General features: G+C 38.9%; 1 protein-coding gene across 1 annotated transcript in view; it reads left to right on the top strand.

Moving 5' to 3' along the window:
* Positions 1–230: 230 nt before the first annotated feature.
* RAB11A (RAB11A, member RAS oncogene family) overlaps positions 231–16,899 on the top strand; it is a 20,708-nt gene continuing 4,039 nt past the window's right edge. The window contains exons 1-4 of the mRNA XM_086322963.1: positions 231–377; positions 6,750–6,945; positions 7,410–7,603; positions 8,536–8,616. Coding sequence (XP_086179089.1) covers positions 338–377; positions 6,750–6,945; positions 7,410–7,603; positions 8,536–8,616 — 511 coding nt within the window. The 5' untranslated portion in view covers positions 231–337. The remainder of the gene's footprint in view (positions 378–6,749; positions 6,946–7,409; positions 7,604–8,535; positions 8,617–16,899) is intronic.

Here is a 16,899-nt window from a genome sequence, read left to right as displayed (position 1 = left end):
GGAGAGACTATTATGTATGGAGAGCAGCCTCTGTAAGTGAGGTAAGCCGGGAGTACCGCGCTCATTAAGCCACTCGAAACCCCTCCGAGTCCGGGAAGCTTGGACGACAGACGCCAAACTTGTGTACACCCCCTTCATTGGGCTGAGGGGCGGGGCGCCGCCCCCGGAAGTACTTCCCCCTATGGGTGGGGGCCTGCCGGAAGTGGCGTAGCGGCAGGGAGGGGTTCTTTACCGGGTCCGGCAGCTGAAGCTCGGCGTTCGGGTTACCCCTGCAGCGACGCCCCCTGGTCCCACCGGTACCACTGCTGCTCCCGCCCCTTCGTTTCTCGGCCGCGCAATGGGCACCCGCGACGACGAGTACGACTACCTCTTCAAAGGTGAGGCCGTGGGCTCTGGAACTCTCCCTCGAGTCCCGGTTTGGGGGCCCGGGACACTCCCGGGGGACCCGCCCGCGGGTTGCCCCTGTTCTGAGATCGGCCTTCCTCAGCTCTTCCTCTCTGTGCGGCTTATCCTGAGGTCCCCCAGCTCAGCCCCTTTCCTTCCACTCACGGATGGGGGTCCTCACCACACAGCGGTCTCATAGCGACCTCCCCAGAGGCCTTAGGAAGCCTCACAGTCCCTACCCTGCGCCCCTCTCGTGGCCGGCTGCCGTCTCTCAAATCGCCTTCTTTCCTCCCCGGGTTCGGGGCCCCCTTAATGGGGCGCCCCCCCCACCATCCATCTTTTCGGGTTCAGCGCCCCCTCCCCTTCGGTATACACCCTTCCTGAGCCCCTCCGACAGGCCCTTACCCTCGTTCTTCATCTTTCTTTCGGCGCACTCTCCCATACAGATCTTTTTCTTATCTGCCTCCCTTTTCCCTCGGGCGAACCCTTTCCCTGCCCTCGGACAAGCCGCCTCTCCTCGCCCTCTTCTATCCCCGGGGCCAGGCCCTGGTTAAAAATCCGAGCGGGTCGGCGGCCCCACCCCCACCCACCCCACACTTCTCGTGGTCTGAAACCTCGCATGGCCCCCGGCATTGGTAGCTCTTTTTCTGCCTTCCCTCCGCGAGTAGTTTACGAGCTCTCCCACGTCGCTCGTGCGACCCCGGCGGTGGGGGGTAGGGCAGGAGGGATTGTCCCAGCACCCACGCGCGCACTTGTCGCAGTGACCCGGCAGACCGATGTGACTTCCCACCCAGCCTTCTTTTCTCCTGCCTTCCCTACCCAGAGGCAACCAGCCTGGGATAACTCTTGACTGTGTCCGAGACTAGGGGTTGCGGATGGGTGGTGGCTGTTATCCTTGCCAGACCTGAAGGCCCAGTTCCTGAGCAGGAAAGGTTGTACGCTGCACAAATAGCTTGCTTTATCGCTACGGACTGGTTGCTTCCTGCTGCAACATTGGGAGGATCCAACCTTTCGGTGTTTTTAGAACAGGAAGGGAAGCGTCCTGGTTGGCCACATACCTTTCCCCAAAGGTGGGGGAGCATGGGGAAGTTGTGTGCTCTTTGGTCAAATTAAATATTTTTCATAAGATAGGGGGAACCATGTAGTGCCCTTGGACAAAACATAGTGGAGGATGGGGAGTGAAAAAAAGAATTGCTTATTGGTTAGTCCGGAAAGAATCCAAATAGTTTTTTGTTTTTTTGTTTTTTTTTTTTGTAATCGACAAAGATAATGGGTACAGCTTTCCTTGAGAGGAAAGTACAGTAAATGCTTTTGTTGTTGGATGAATGCTCTCTCTCTGATGCTGTTTCTCTGGTCCGGAGTTAGGAGGGCAGCCATCAGTAGTATGCTGAACAAAGATCATTACCAGCGAGTAAGAAGCCATTACTATTAAAGCTTTACAGTGAAGGGTGGAGTTTGAAAAGAATGTTAAGCTTAGTGACTCTTTCTGACTTTGCCACTGGGTGCTAAGTATGGTTGACTAAACAAAGCAGGAAACATTGCTTCACCAGTACTCTGCAAACCTTGGCCTACTAGTTGATGGGCCTACCGCCACTTACTCTTCTGGGCGAGAAATTTTTCTGTAGAGTGAGTACCTTCAGTATCCACTCCCACCGCCTGACAGTGGGAAGTTGTTCACAGAGAAGAGGGTACTTAATCATTTTACAAATACAAAAAAGAAACATGGATTAGTTTACATTCTGTTGGCTGAAGGCTTCTGAAATCTGGTGAGATTACTTCAGTGACCCTGGAGACTGGGGTGTAGTCATTAAAGGGAGATTTGTTTTTTTACATAAGGGCTGCTTTTGAAGTAATTAATTTAGGACAAGATAGACTATCAGAGTATTTCTCTTGTTTGGTTTACAACTTGAATGTTGGTTATAGAACCTAGTTATTTCCTCCCCCAAAATACTTAGTACCCTGGATTGGCTTAATGGATTTTAACTTAGCTTTGGGGCTTAGACCACTTTGCTAACAATGATTGAGAAAGCACAGGGCTTTGGAATCGCACAGGCCTGGTTTCGAATTACTGCCTCAGGTCTTACATTTGCTTTGTGACCTTGGGAAAGCTGACTCTTTTGAGCCTCAGTTCCCTCATCTGTAAAAAGAAAATAGTATTTCTCAGGACTGTTGTGAGAATTAAGTGAGACTGTAAAGTTTTAGCTTCTCTGAGAACTCAGATAATGTTAAAGAAGTTACTGTGGTTCTTACAGTTTTTTTGTTTTTGTTTTTGTTTTCTTAAAACCGTAAATCTATAACTGGAAGCGCATTTAAGTATTAGTAAAGAAACTTAAAACTAGAGCCTTCTAAAGTATTTTAAAGTTCCACAGGTTTTGGTTTCATTTGTTGTACACTTTGCTGTTTAATAGAATGTTTTTAAAAATTCTGCTGAGAAAGATTTACACTTTTTAAAAAAGCTCTTAATAGTGTATGAGTCACTTTTTAACTTCTGTGATTATATAGCCAATTTCTTATTTATACAATTTTAATTTAAAGAGAAGCAACAATAATTTCATTTTAAAATGGTTTTATTCTTTGTAGATATTCCCTGAGATGAGCTGCAGCTGTCTACTTGGAAGAAGACTTATCCTAGCAAACTTAATAGTTGAGGGAATTATAAATTAGTTTGTAGCTCTAATCAGTTGAAAATGAAGGGATATCCTGATTGGTGTAGGATGGAGTGCTTCAAGTGGAAGTGTAATGTGGGGAGAGTAGGAAAATTATTTTAAATTATGTATTTGTTCTTGAACATTAATCTTTAGCTCAACAGTGAGACTGCTGGTGGTGGTGAATTTTAATTTTAAAACTTGGCTGTTTTAAAAATGTTAATTCTACATTTACACACTGTGATTAAGGCCCTGTGGGACAGACACATAAGTGAAGTATAAATCAATCATAGTTCCTGTTGACAAATATTGTGGTAGACATTTACTCAATCAGAGTCACATATTCTGAAAATATCTGTGTACATAGTCTACACCATTTTCTTTTCAGTCTAATTGAAGGTCAGTAGTAATTAACCATCAGCTGATTGTTAGTGGGGCTGATCAGAGGAACTTTGCTGTCTTGCATCTTGATAGTTTTTCTTTCACAACTTATGGTTGAGCAATTTGGGTTCTGCTGAATCTAGAAAAACTTGTCTAGACTTCAGCCTTATTTAATTTTAAAAAAGACTCTTGGTGAGTTTGGACTATGAATATAGTTGAAAGTAGAAAGATCTCCAAGTTTATTTATAAACCAGTGTGAAAATTATCAGTTACTTCAGGTTATAACTGTTAGGTCTGAGATATTATGATTGATTTGTTGAATGAAATTTTTGTCTAGTACATTAGTTTGTAACAGACTGTATAAAACTAAATGTGGTTGAAGAGTTGGAAATTCTTATTAAATAATGGTCAGTTAATGCGTATATTCTTTTTATAGCTTTTAGCAGCCTAGTATTTGATATATAATGAACCAAATTTAGTATTAGATGAGGTTAACCAAGTGATAATGAATATTATCAGATTTGTTTAAGAAATGTGACGTTTCATATACAGATTCTATTATTTAATTTATACTTACACACACATATATTTTATGTAGATGGCTACAGTTATAAAATGTTTAAAGTGGAAGAACTTTAAACTAAGATACTAGTGATAAAAAGTAAGGAAAGTCACTGCAAATTTCTTTCTTGAACTATAGGATGTAATCATATAGTGGATCATATTTAAAAAAAGCAATTAAATATTATCATCTTAATGAAACTGTTTTTGGTCGGAAACTAAGTTTGAGTCTGTTAACTTTTGATTTGTTTTTAAAATCACAGTGAATTCTTTTCAGTTGTTCAGGTAACTTAATCCATTCTAGTTTGTTTATTATTTAGTGAGCCTAAATACAACCTTTCTTGGTGCAGTTTCTCATTTGGTAACTGCATAGAAGAAGTTTTCCATATTGTGTCATTTCTCAGCAGCATCTTGGCAGTGCTGTTCTTAAAGAAGCAATATCTTCTGTTGTCATTTAAGATATAATCCTTTAACAAGTCGCTAGTCATAATTCTTGTCAACCTTGCCTGTGTCTAGTTGAGATAACTTTTCTACTGTATGAAGTATTCATGTATCTTGAATTATTTTCAGATAAGGGTGCTAGTAATAATTTTTATGTTAAAATTAATTGGTTATATCAAGGGAAAAAATGTTCTTACTAAATGTCTTTATGACAGTGCAAAGATTTGAGAATGGGGAGACAGAATATAATCTATAAAGTGGAAGTTAAAAGGCAAGAAACCAAAACTTGAAAGTATTAGAGTTTTTGTGGGATGGAGTTATTGAGTTCTTTGAGTTATATGTTTTCCAAAGGCATTGTCATTCTGTTTGTTTTTATTTATTTTTTTTGGCTGCACCATGTGGCATTTGGGATCTTAGTTCCCCCACTAGGGGTCAAACCCGTGCCCCCTTCCGTGGAAGGGCGCGGAGTCTTACCATTGGACCACCAGGGAAGTCCCGGCGGTGTCATTCTAGATGTCTTGCTCTTTGGCTTTGAACTAAGTGATTGGTTTCTAAACTGATTCATCTGACTGGTAAATCTGAGTGCCTTGGAAGTAGAAATGTCCAACTTTTGGGTTTTTCCGTTTCCTATTCCTACTTCAAGAGAAGCTTTTATACCTCAGTGCTAGTGTGGGGCCAGGAAAGATTCAAAAGAGGTGTCGTCAGCAGAACATCCACCCTTTTGAACTGAGAGGCAACCTTAGTTCCCTACTAAGTGAGTATACTCTGCTAATAGGGTAGACTTTTATTACTGAAACTGGAATTTTACCTCACATTTAGAATGGAGGACCTTGAAAACTAACTTAGGAACCAGCTGTAGTACACTATAAAATTGGAAATGTTTTTATATGTTACTTTCATGACCTTACCGTCTTCTTCCCTGGTAGAAGCATTTACTGTATTGTCTGTGTTTGCTGTAGTACTTTTGACACCCTCTAATTGGCTAACTGGAAATAACTGTGCCTTTTGCTGCATGGAGTCACTGCTGCCTGGGTGATTTTTTTTGCTGAATCAGCTGATAGAGGAAGCCAGAAAGATATGCATTTGACAGTGTACTCTCTCCAAGACTGTCCAGAGGCCGGCTTACATCCGTTCTCGCGCATAATGGACGGTCTGCCCTCTGGCCCGAGTGCAGGGAGCTCTCACAGCGTTTCCTTCCCTTGCCATGTCCCCCTTCCGCTGAAATACCAGTCTCTTTAGTAAGGCATGGTCTTATACCTTGCTGTTACTCTTGAGTGTTTGATTATTTATTCCTGGTATCTAATAAATCAGTTAGCTAGTAAAGAATTGAGAAGATGCGTTAGCAGTCAATAGTAGGAGTAAGCATAATATTTTCTGAAACATTGATAAAAAAACTTCTACCAAGGAAAAAATGTTATCAAGCTCAGATTCTGAAAACCTGTGAGCTTGTTTTGTTTTGTTCTTTAAGTTCAGATAGAAACACTTTAAAACAAGTTAACTGCCTATTTCCCCATTGTTTTTGAAGTGTGATATATCACCTTAGGTGAGAAAGAATCCACTGTAGTTAGCTTGAAAATAAACTACTTCCTATAGTAATCAGAGGATATAAATTCATCTAATCAGTCAAACAAACCTGTTTCTTCTTTTTTAAGTCATCAGTGAAAGTTATGACTTCCTTTGCCTTTGACTCAGAGTAAGTCAAAATTATTAGTCAGCTTTCTAGGGCTCCTTGATTTTGGAGGGGTCTCTAGTTTCTTGCTAGTCTGATAAATGTAATTATGGGAGGGTCATTGTAGCTTCTGTGATCTGGGTGGCAAAGTTTATAAACTTGCTGCCTACTGTGTTAAATGTGTTCATTTTGCCTAGATATGAGTCCTGAGGTCACACCCAGGCTTTGATGAAACTAAGTAGAACATACTTAGGGCACTAACATCCTTTGTTGCTTTCATGTCTAATACATTTTCATATCACAGATTGTTCATTTGATTTAGGATTTACCTCTCAAGTATAACCTTGTAAGGTAATAAGTTTGATATAGTGTTGATTGTTAAATTAATGCATTAGCCCGTCATCAGTGCCTAGTAGACCTATGATTAATATTTGCATTTGTAAGACAGGATACTAAGTAGATGATGGGTGGAAGTCACTATGCAGGTAGAAACACATTAAAAAGAATAAATTGATTTTATCGATTGGTAACATGAGCATTCAACTCTTCCTCCCTACCCTCATTCCTTTTTTAAAAATCTGATGCCCTATCTTTTTTGCTTTAAAACATGATGGTCTTCTGAATATGCGTGCCTCATCCATCTGACATTAAGTACTTTGTCTTTTTAGTTGTTCTTATTGGAGATTCTGGTGTTGGAAAGAGTAATCTCCTGTCTCGATTTACTCGAAATGAGTTTAATCTTGAAAGCAAGAGCACCATTGGAGTAGAGTTTGCAACAAGAAGCATCCAGGTTGATGGGAAAACAATAAAGGCACAGATATGGGACACGGCAGGGCAAGAACGATACCGCGCTATAACATCAGCGTAAGTCTCAGCATTTTTTAAAAAAATTTTATTTATTTATTTTTGGCTGGGCTGGGTCTACATTGCTACATGCGTGGCACTCTGGTTGCAGCACGTGGCTCATGGGCTTAGTTTGCTCCACAGCACGTGGAATCTCCCCAGACCAGGGATCAAACCGGTGTCCCTTGTATTGGTAGGCGGATTCTTAACCATTAGACCACCAGGGAAGTCTCTCAGCATTTTTAAGTTCTGTGAAATAGCTACCAAAGTGGATTAGCTGACTTTTGGTATTGGAAAAAAGTACTGTTTTGTTTCCTTTAAAGAATTCCTGTATTAGTATTCTAAAATTCGTGTGTTTAAAAAAAAAAAAGTGTGAGAGTGTGTGTGTGTGTATACATACATAGTTCATATACTTAGTCTTTTCTGGTGTTCTCTCCCATCTTATGGTTGTTTTCTAATAGTTAAATACATTTTTCTGTTTTCAGATACTATCGTGGAGCTGTAGGTGCCTTATTGGTTTATGACATTGCTAAACATCTCACATATGAAAATGTAGAGCGATGGCTGAAAGAACTAAGAGATCACGCTGATAGTAACATTGTTATCATGCTTGTGGGCAATAAGAGTGATTTGCGCCATCTCAGGGCAGTTCCTACAGATGAAGCAAGAGCTTTTGCAGGTTAGTGGTACGAATTCTATGATATTACAGTGCTTCTGTATTTCTTAGTTTTCATGACCCTTCCAATGAGGGTAATGGGTTGCAACAGTTCTGGAAAGGTAAACGTGAATGCTTAACAGATCTTGTTTTGAAAGTGCATGATGACTGTATGACTCTCTTGCTTAACTTTGAGTTATTAGACTTGTAGTATTGAGTTTTTGCTGCCAAAAATTGAATATAAATACTATCTTTTCTCTCCCTGGAAGTGGTAGATAAAATCTATGTTTGTTCTGTGCTTCCTGCTTTTTTCCATCATGTCTTTGTTTTACCAAGACTTGTTCTATGCGGGTCTGAAAAGTAGTGGCCCAGGGAGTGTAAAGGACCAACAGGGATGTAGCTGCTTTGGAGTTATAACTTTTTTGGCTTAATAGAGAATCTGCCTATCTTGACTCTGTATTGGTGGTAGGGGCAGCCTACCAGAGGGCAACATTGTACATTCTTGACTAGTGCACGATGTGAGCTTTCACTGTTGATTATGCTGTGACTAAAATTTTCTGTTTTCTAGTCAAGAAGCTTTGTTTCAGACAATAGTAACAGAATTCTAAGTGAATCACATATACCCCCCCTTGTTCATACCATGGCTGTATGTTAGGGGGAAGCTCAGTAAGGGTGAAATTGGCTGGGCATTTGGTAAGTTTACTGCATTATGCCCAGTGTTATTCATTGCCAATGGTAGTGTTTAGATGTAGCAAGTATTTGTTTTAATTAAGAAGCCAATGAAAATTCTCATTTTTAATCTACTAAAGTGGAAGTAGCATGGTGTTCTTATTGCTTAAGAAGTGGGGGAGAACCTGGGGTTTAAAAAGTTGTTATTTTCCCTTTGAAGGTCTGAGTCTATTACGTCCCTTGTATTTTTAAATTTGACAAGACTGAAGTTTTGTGTCTCCCTACAGAAAAAAATGGTTTGTCATTCATTGAGACATCTGCTCTAGACTCTACAAATGTGGAAGCTGCTTTTCAGACAATCTTGACAGGTAAGACTTGCATTTTTAGATTAGACCAGTGGGAATTAGAAGTAGTAGAAAGGTAATTTAAACAAATTAATCAGAAAACTAAACTATAAAATCACACTAAGAATGACTATCATTTGAGAGCTGTTGTAGTTACATTCATCCTAACTCATCTGGTTTATAGTGGGAAAAATACTTTGAAAGTAATGCATTCACTTCTGTTATTACTTTAGTCTGTGCATACCATGCTTCCTGGTCATAAACACAAAACAATGCTTAATGGTACTTTTTTATAAGGTAAATATTGAAATCCCATTTATGGAAAGATGAATGCCCTTTTGAAATTCAGTAAAGAAAAGGTGTTCTTGGTTCTGATGTGTTATAGAAGCACCTAGGAAAATACATATTCTTAAAAACTTAGGAAACAAAAGGTAAAATTCTCCCACGATTTATTATTGTATAAGAAGCAATGTGGAGAAAAGCAGCCAGTGATAACACACTGAAAAGTTTTAAAAAGTAGTGGAAAAGAAATAAAATTCATGGTCTTTTGGAATGTGGATGTGTAGACCATGTCAACCTCAGGGGTGAGAGAATATTTTATTTATAGTGACTCAAATTTGGAGATTTTCAGGTGGCTCAGTGGTAAAGAATCCACCTTCCAATGCAGGAGACACAAGAGATGGGACTGAGATCCCTGGGTTGGGAAGATCCCTTCGAGGAGGAAATGGCAACCCACTCCAGTATTCTTGCCTAAGAAATCTTAGGGACAGAGGAGCATGGTGGGCTGCAATCCATGGGGTTGCAAAGTCAGACACGACTGAGCAACTGAGCATATTTACCCTCACTTTAATAGAATGAACAATTTATCTGAAAGTTTTATCTTAATCCTCTAATAAATGTGTGTGTTAGTCACTCAGTCGTGTCTGACTCTTTGCAACCCCATGGACTGTTGCCCGCCAGGCATCTATGTCCCTGGGGTTCTCCAGGCAAGAATACTGGAGTGAATTGCCATTCCCTTCTCCAGAGGATCTTCCCGACCCAGAAATCAAACCCTGGTCTCCTGCATCGTAGGCAGATTGTTTACCATTTGAGCTACTGCTGCTGCTAAGTTGCTTCAGTCCTGTCCGACTCTGTGCGACCCCATAGATGGCAGCCCACCAGGCTCCTCCATCCCTGGGATTCTCAAGGCAGAATCACTGGAGTGGGTTGCCATTTCCTTCTCCAATGCATGAAAGTGAAAAGTGAAAGTGAAGTCACTCAGTCGTGTCCGACTCTTAGCGGCCCCATGGACTGCAGCCTACCAGGCTCCTCCATTCATGGGATTTTCCAGGCAAAAGTACTGGAGTGCTGTGCCATTGCCTTCTCCTTGAGCTACAGGGAAGTCTAATAAATACAAAGTACTTTAAAAATGTATATTACTTTTAAGAATTCATAATTTAGAGTGTAGTCTTAATATATAGTGCTCTTATGTGATGTTCTAAAAAGTATATATGGAGAAATCGTTAAGTAAATGAGATTCTAATTATAGTGTAACAAGATTTTATTCTTGGTATGCAGCAGTTGTATTAGAGGCCAACAGATTTTAACTTGTAAAGTGTTAGTCACTCAGTCGAGTCTGACTCTTAATGACCCTGTGGGCTGTAGCCTGCCAGGCTCCTCTGTCCATGGAATTCTCCGGACAAGAATATTGCAGTGGGTTGCCATTCCCTTCTCCAGGGGATCTTCCTGACCCAGGGATTGAACCCAGGTCTTCCACATTGCAAGTAGATTCTTCACCATTTGAGTCACCAGGGAAGCCCTTTAGCTTTTAAATGTTGTCTTATTTTACTGTAAAAATGTAGCGAATAAAACTTAGGGTTTAGGAGCATGGGCTTGGAAGCCTGACTTGTGTTCTAATCCTGGCTCCTTCACTTACTAATGAGCTATGTTAGGCAAGTTACTTAACCTTTCTAGGCCTTAATTTCTTCATATGTAAAGTTGAAATATGTTTTGGGAGTTCTGTTACTTTCTTTTTAAGAGAGGCTTGTATTTATAAATACCTTGTGGTGTAATTTGACTTGACTGTTAATGGTGTGAGTGAAAAGGTTTTGTTTCTGTGAGCTAATCCATAGAAAAGAATTGACTGTTATTGGAAATCTAGACCTCAAAAATGAGTGAGTTCCATACATGTAAAATATTTAACTGCGCCTGGTACATTGTAAACATTGGATATTAGCTAAGTAGCAATTAAAGTATGAAAAAAACTCATTAAAAATAAACTATATTGATGTTTTACATATCTATTTTATTGTAATTCTTTTCTCTTATCAGAAAAATAGTAAATAAAGGTTGGTGCTAGGGTTGGATAAACAGTCTTTGGAACACAGTCACTTAAAAAAAAAAAAATCTTTGGGTCAACTTTCACTGCAGATTGTTTAAAGCAGGCAAGATTTGATTGAATATGCCATATGTCTTCAAATCTTGTTTTTTTCATTTTAAGCACTTGTGTGGTTTCTCTTGAGTCAATGTGATAATACTAAATTGAGACCCAGGAGTTGTAGGTTTTACCTTTTACCACTTTGTTCTCATTCGCTCTGTAATTAAAGTCAGTGAACCTCCCTAGTCCTAAGATTCAGTGTTCTAAGATGTGAGTCATCTTCATCTTCTTAAGCCCTCTGAGAAAGCTCGTTTGAAAAAACTTTAGTCAGTCCTTGTTGGGTCATTTTTTACGTCCCATCAAATCTCTGTTATAATTCTAGCCCATTCCGATCTCAATTTCTAGCCCATTTATTTAGTGAAAATGAGGCCAAGTGTTTTGTTTCATCTGTGGTTAACAATTTTATGTGTCGTTTTGTAGCATCGAACTTGTGATCCATTCAAACATGAACTAATCAATAAGCAGTGATATATATTGTACTTAAAATGGAACTGTTTTGTGCTGAATGATGAATGTGCTGGCTGTTTCTCTTAAAATTCACTCTCGATTAAGCTTTTGTTACTGCTTAATTAATATTGCTTGAAAGCAAACAAAAGATTCACTTATTACCACTTTTCCTCTCTCTAGTCACTACTTCCTCAACTTCCTGCAATAAATCTCAGTGTTGATCTGTAGGATCAGAGATCACTGCATATGACTGGAAATTTGTGTTTTGCAGGTGTTAGGATCTAAACTTTTCGGTATACTAATGGGAGTATTAATGCACAGAAAATACAGGAAATAGAACTGTATTCTCATTTAGGTTTAATTCTGACTTAACAGATTAACAGTATTAAGGGAGTATTTGTATTGTATTTTGATGTTACTGGAAGAAAAAACTAGCTTTTTACTTTTTAAGATGCAAAATTAAATATTAGAAAATGTATCTCCATTGTTACTTCAAAGATAATTTGCATTGCTTATTTTAGAATAGACCCCTGGCATTCTTGATATGTGTGAATTTGACAGTAACTTCCTGACATAATTTTGCTGATGGTATTTTTAGGAGGTAGTTGGTTAGTGCGTGAGTGAGTCTGATATATTGCATAGCCTCTAGATTTCAGTGCAGCTTTGTTTTCTTTCATCTTCAAGTTCATTAAGCGATGTTATTAATCCATACTTCCATACTGTATTACTTTTTTTCTTTTTGATTTGAATTTTGACTATTTCAGACTTAAGGTTGCAATAGTGGTACAAAGTATTTGCAAATACCCTTAACCCATATTCCTCAGATACTGAGGAATTTTACCACACTTACTCTATTCTTTTTCTTCCTTTCTCTAAATATATAAACAATACTGTTTTGTTTTGCTTTACCATTTGAGAGTAACAGGCATGCTGCTCGTTATCCCTAGGAGCTTTTTTTCAGTGTGTATTTTCCTAAAAACAAGGATATTTAGTATGTCATAGCCATAGTATAGTGGTCAAAAGAGAGATAATAGTGCCTCATCATGGTTAAGCTACAGAGCTTATTCAGATTTTGCCAGCTGTTCCAGTCGTGTTTTTATTAGCAAAAGACAATCTGATCAGATCATACATTGCGTTCACTTATCATAACTCTTTAGTCTCCTCTAATGTGGAATAGTTCCTCAGTCTGTCTTTTGGTTTATTGACATTTCTTGAAGCGTATGGGTCGGTTATTTTGTCATGTCCCTCAGTTTGGGTTTGTCTGATGTTTCTGTTTGATTCAGTTCTGGTTATTTGCTTTCAATAGGAATACCACAGAGTGTTCTCAGCGCATCACATCAGGATGCTCACAATATTGGTTTGTCTGATTAGAAACTGGTGATGTTGGTTATGGTGTCTGCCAGGTTTCTCCATGTGATCAGTAAGTCCAAGCCATCTTTGTAGTATGGAGACTAAATTCTAAATTCTGTGGTAAAGATTTTTTTTTTTGGTCCTGTGGCGTGGCTAACAGGATCTTAGTTCCCTAAGCTGAAATTGAACCTGTGCCCCTGCAGTGGAAGTGCAGAGTCCTAACCACTGCACTGCCAGGGAATTCCCAGTTGAAAGAATTTTCGTTCATTTAGCATATTGTCTCTTAAAAGTGGGACTAAAGTTTTCAGACACTAATCTTATTGGAGTAGTAAGGATCTTTTAATCAGGCATAGTAGCTTTGGTTCTTTGCATGTGGCAGCCTTTTAAATAACTCAAATTGGAGCATTTTTGACCTTCAGGAAACTTATATCATGAGCAGTGGGTTTGAAGAAGTTTTAATAAATTCTAACGTGAGCTGTAGTATTAATAGGATAATTCAGGCCTCTTATTTTCACAAGTTTTGGAAGGACTGAAGAATTTTAGCTTTTTTTATTCACCAGGTTGAAACTATTACATTTAACTTAGAATTTACTTTGCATCTTGATAAATACTTCATTAGAGTAGAAATAGGCATATGTCTTTTATTTAACTTTATTTGGTTATATTTAAAGCTATTTTATATTAATATTTTACTTTATATTTAGATCTCCTACAAGAGATCCTAATGTATGAACGATAAAGCAGAGTTCCTTCTTTTTAACCTAACCTGTCCTTTGGATTTCTTGAAAAGGGTCTGCGCGGGAGTTGGTATATCACATACACTTTGTTCTAAAGGAGAACATGCCCTTTATAGAGGAAAATATTTGCATCTGGTTTAGCTGGTTTAGTCCTGTACCCCTTCCTCCACTTAAATAACCTTCCTTAATCGGATCCCAGCTGGAAGGTGAGTGAGTGAAGTTGCTCAGTCGTGTCCGACTCTTTGCGACCCCATGGACTGTAGCCGAACCAGGTTCCTCCGTCCATGGGGTTTTCCAGGCAAGAATACTGGAGTGGGTTGCCATTTCCTTCTCCAGGAGATCTTCCCGACCCAGGGATTGAACTCAGGTCTCCCGTGTTGTAGGCAGACACTTTACCATCTGAAGGTACCTGCTTCCTGTTTTCTTATCAAAGTTTTTTTCTGAGTGACACATCCAGCCACAAGAGATGTTAAGTAATTGTGTAGCTTCTTAGTGCCCGTTCTACCTGAAAGAAAATTTTCTCCTCATTTTCTGATCAAGCTTCTTTTTCTTCACTGCCTTGGTCGGCATCTTTTTGGCGATTGGAGCAATGTAGGAGTAATCCATTTCTGCCAAATAGTATGTAGTACTTGCAGGCAGTTTTATAACGCTACTCAAATTTGTTTTCCTTATAATGAGATCTCTAATTATTTACCTTTCTGTGTTCTCTGAGAACTCTGCTTTTTCCTCTTGTCCATTATTTGCTTTTCATGTAAGAACCTGTAAAATGTTTTTTGTTTTGGTTCCCCTAACAACATTGAAAACCACTTGTAAAGAAGTTAAATTTATAGAGGGTCTCATTTAATCATTTGTACTTGAAGAAGAGCCATCCAATTTGGGATTAGAGAGAAAACATAATAAAGACTGAAGAGTCTAGTTTCATGGTAAGTTGATGGTTATCTTTTGTCCTTAGTCACTCGCCTGATTGAATGATTTTTCCTTTTTACCCTTGATATACTCTAGTCCCATCCCCTTTTAATGGAAAGAATGTAAATGAAGGCTCTGCCTTCATATCCTTTTTAAAAAAAAAAAACAACTCTAGTCAGTAGTGTTTATTGTAATCATTTTTTTCTCTTGGTTCTTTGAACCACTGTCAACCTTTTAAAGCATGAATTTTAGCCACCTGCTCCCCCAGAAAAGCATAAGAAAAGGTACACTAGCTGTCAGTGTCCTTGTTAGTTTACATACACAGTTGATTATCGTTTGCTCTTGTTCAGCTTTTGGAACATTAGTTTTTTTAATTTGGAAAAAAAATTAATTTAGTTAATGTATTTTCTTTCCTTTAACTTTTTGTTACGGAAAGTTCTCAGCATGCCAAAAGTAGGGTACTGTCATGAGCTCCCATGTAGTCATTGATAACCATCAGTCCAGAGCCTGTCTTTCTTCCACCTACTGCCACCCCCATTGTTTTGAAACAAATTCGAGGTATTATGTCATTTCATTTGTAAACATTTCATGATGTATATCTAAAAGATAGAATTTAAACCCCATAACAATAAAACCACTTAAAAATTGGCAGTAATTCCTTATTGTCCTCTATTACTCAAACAATATTACAATTTCCTGTCTCAAATTTTAATAGTTCAAACTAAAATCCAAATGATGTTTGTACATTGCATTTGGTTGCTGTATTCTTGGACATTTTGAAAATATGATTCTGCTTTTTTTTTTTACCCCATAACTTTATATTAAAATAATCACAATATCATATATCCAAGAACTTTATGTTCATGTAGTATTATCTAATGTGCAAGTTGTATTCAGATTTGTGTTTTATAGATTTGGTTTTTACAGTTTAAACCTGGGATCTGGTCAAGGAAAACACATTGGATTAATGGAATTGTTACATTTTTGGGTACTGAATAGGGTAGTCACTGACTATAGGTTGTTGTTACGCACTTGAAGTATGGCTATTGGACTGAGGAATTGGATTTTAAATTTTATTTACTTAAATAGGCAGTTAATGCATATTTAATATAAATAGATGGGCCATAGCCCACATCTAAAGCATTTATTTTCGATTTTTAATGTATTTTGTGCGTAACGTTTATTGAAGTCTTGGCCAAGGGACTTCCCTTGTCCGGTGGCTCAGGCTCTGTGCTCCCAGTGCAGTGGGGCCAGCTTTGATCCCTGGTTCCGGGAACTAGATCACACATGCTGCAACTGCAGAATATGCTTCAACCAAGGCCTGGCACAGCCGAAAAAGAGTCTTGGCCAGTTGTCCTATAGAATGTCCCTCAGTCTGGATTTATCTCATTATTTACTCATGATAACTTCATTTTAAACATTTTTTGGTAGGAATACATAGGTGTCATTCATAGGAATATGTTATACTTCACAGTATCACATAATAGGAGGCATATCGTGTCAATTTGTCCCATTTTTAGAATTCCCTTACTTTTAGAGGGTGTTTTTTCCTGAGGAAGCACTGTGAAAACAAAATAAGATCTATTCTTTGTAAGGAGTTTATATAGTCAGCAGGAGCTACTTTTAGGCAGTGCACTGTAAGACCAGTTTATTAAAAATACAGTTATTTATTAAATAAGGACACTTGCTGTAGGACATGATTTTGAGCAAACTCCAGGAGATAGTGAAGGACAGGGAAGCCTGGCATGCTGCAGCCTATGGGGTCGCAAAGAGCTGGGTATGACTTAGCAAATGAACAACAATAACTTGCTGTAGAGGAATTTAATAATAATTTATCATGTACTTAGTTATCGATCCCCTACTATTAGGTTGGTGCAAACATAATTGCAGTTTTGGACTGTGAATTTTAAGTCATTATAACTAGGCTCAAACACATCTTTATTAATCAAAATAGGAACCATTACAATCAGCACATTTTTGTCAATGAGAAATAAGTGGTTTTTTTAATTCCTGTAGCGCAAAATCTGTGCTTTGGGATTCAGCAGACTCTTGGAAGACATTTTCTCCATCCTGCTGGTTGTGGAAGCACTTTCCTGGAAAAAAATTTTCAGGATGCTTTAAGTAGTAATCAGTTGTCGAGAGGTCAGGCGAATATGGCAGATGAGGCTAAAGTTCCGTGGCCCAATTTGTTCAACTTCTGCAGCGTTTGGTTGTGCGATATGCGGTTGTGCTTTGTCATGGAGAAGAATTGGGCCCATCCTGTTGACTGATGCTGGCTTCAGGCATTGCAGTTTTCCGTGCATCTCATCTAATTGCTGAGCATGCTTCTCACATATTATGGTTTTGCTGGGATTCAGGAAGCTGTACTGGATCAGACTGGCAGCAGACCATTGAAACAGTGGCCATGACCATTTTTTGGTGTAAGTTTGGCTTTGGGAAGTGCTTTGGAGA

This window comes from Bos grunniens, chromosome 10 (genome assembly GCF_055505025.1).
Source record: "Bos grunniens cultivar Pamir isolate PY7600 chromosome 10, Bosgru_T2T1.0, whole genome shotgun sequence".
NCBI lineage: Eukaryota > Metazoa > Chordata > Mammalia > Artiodactyla > Bovidae > Bos > Bos grunniens.
Note: the sequence above shows the minus strand (reverse complement) of the source record. Positions and strands in the feature narration are given on the sequence as shown.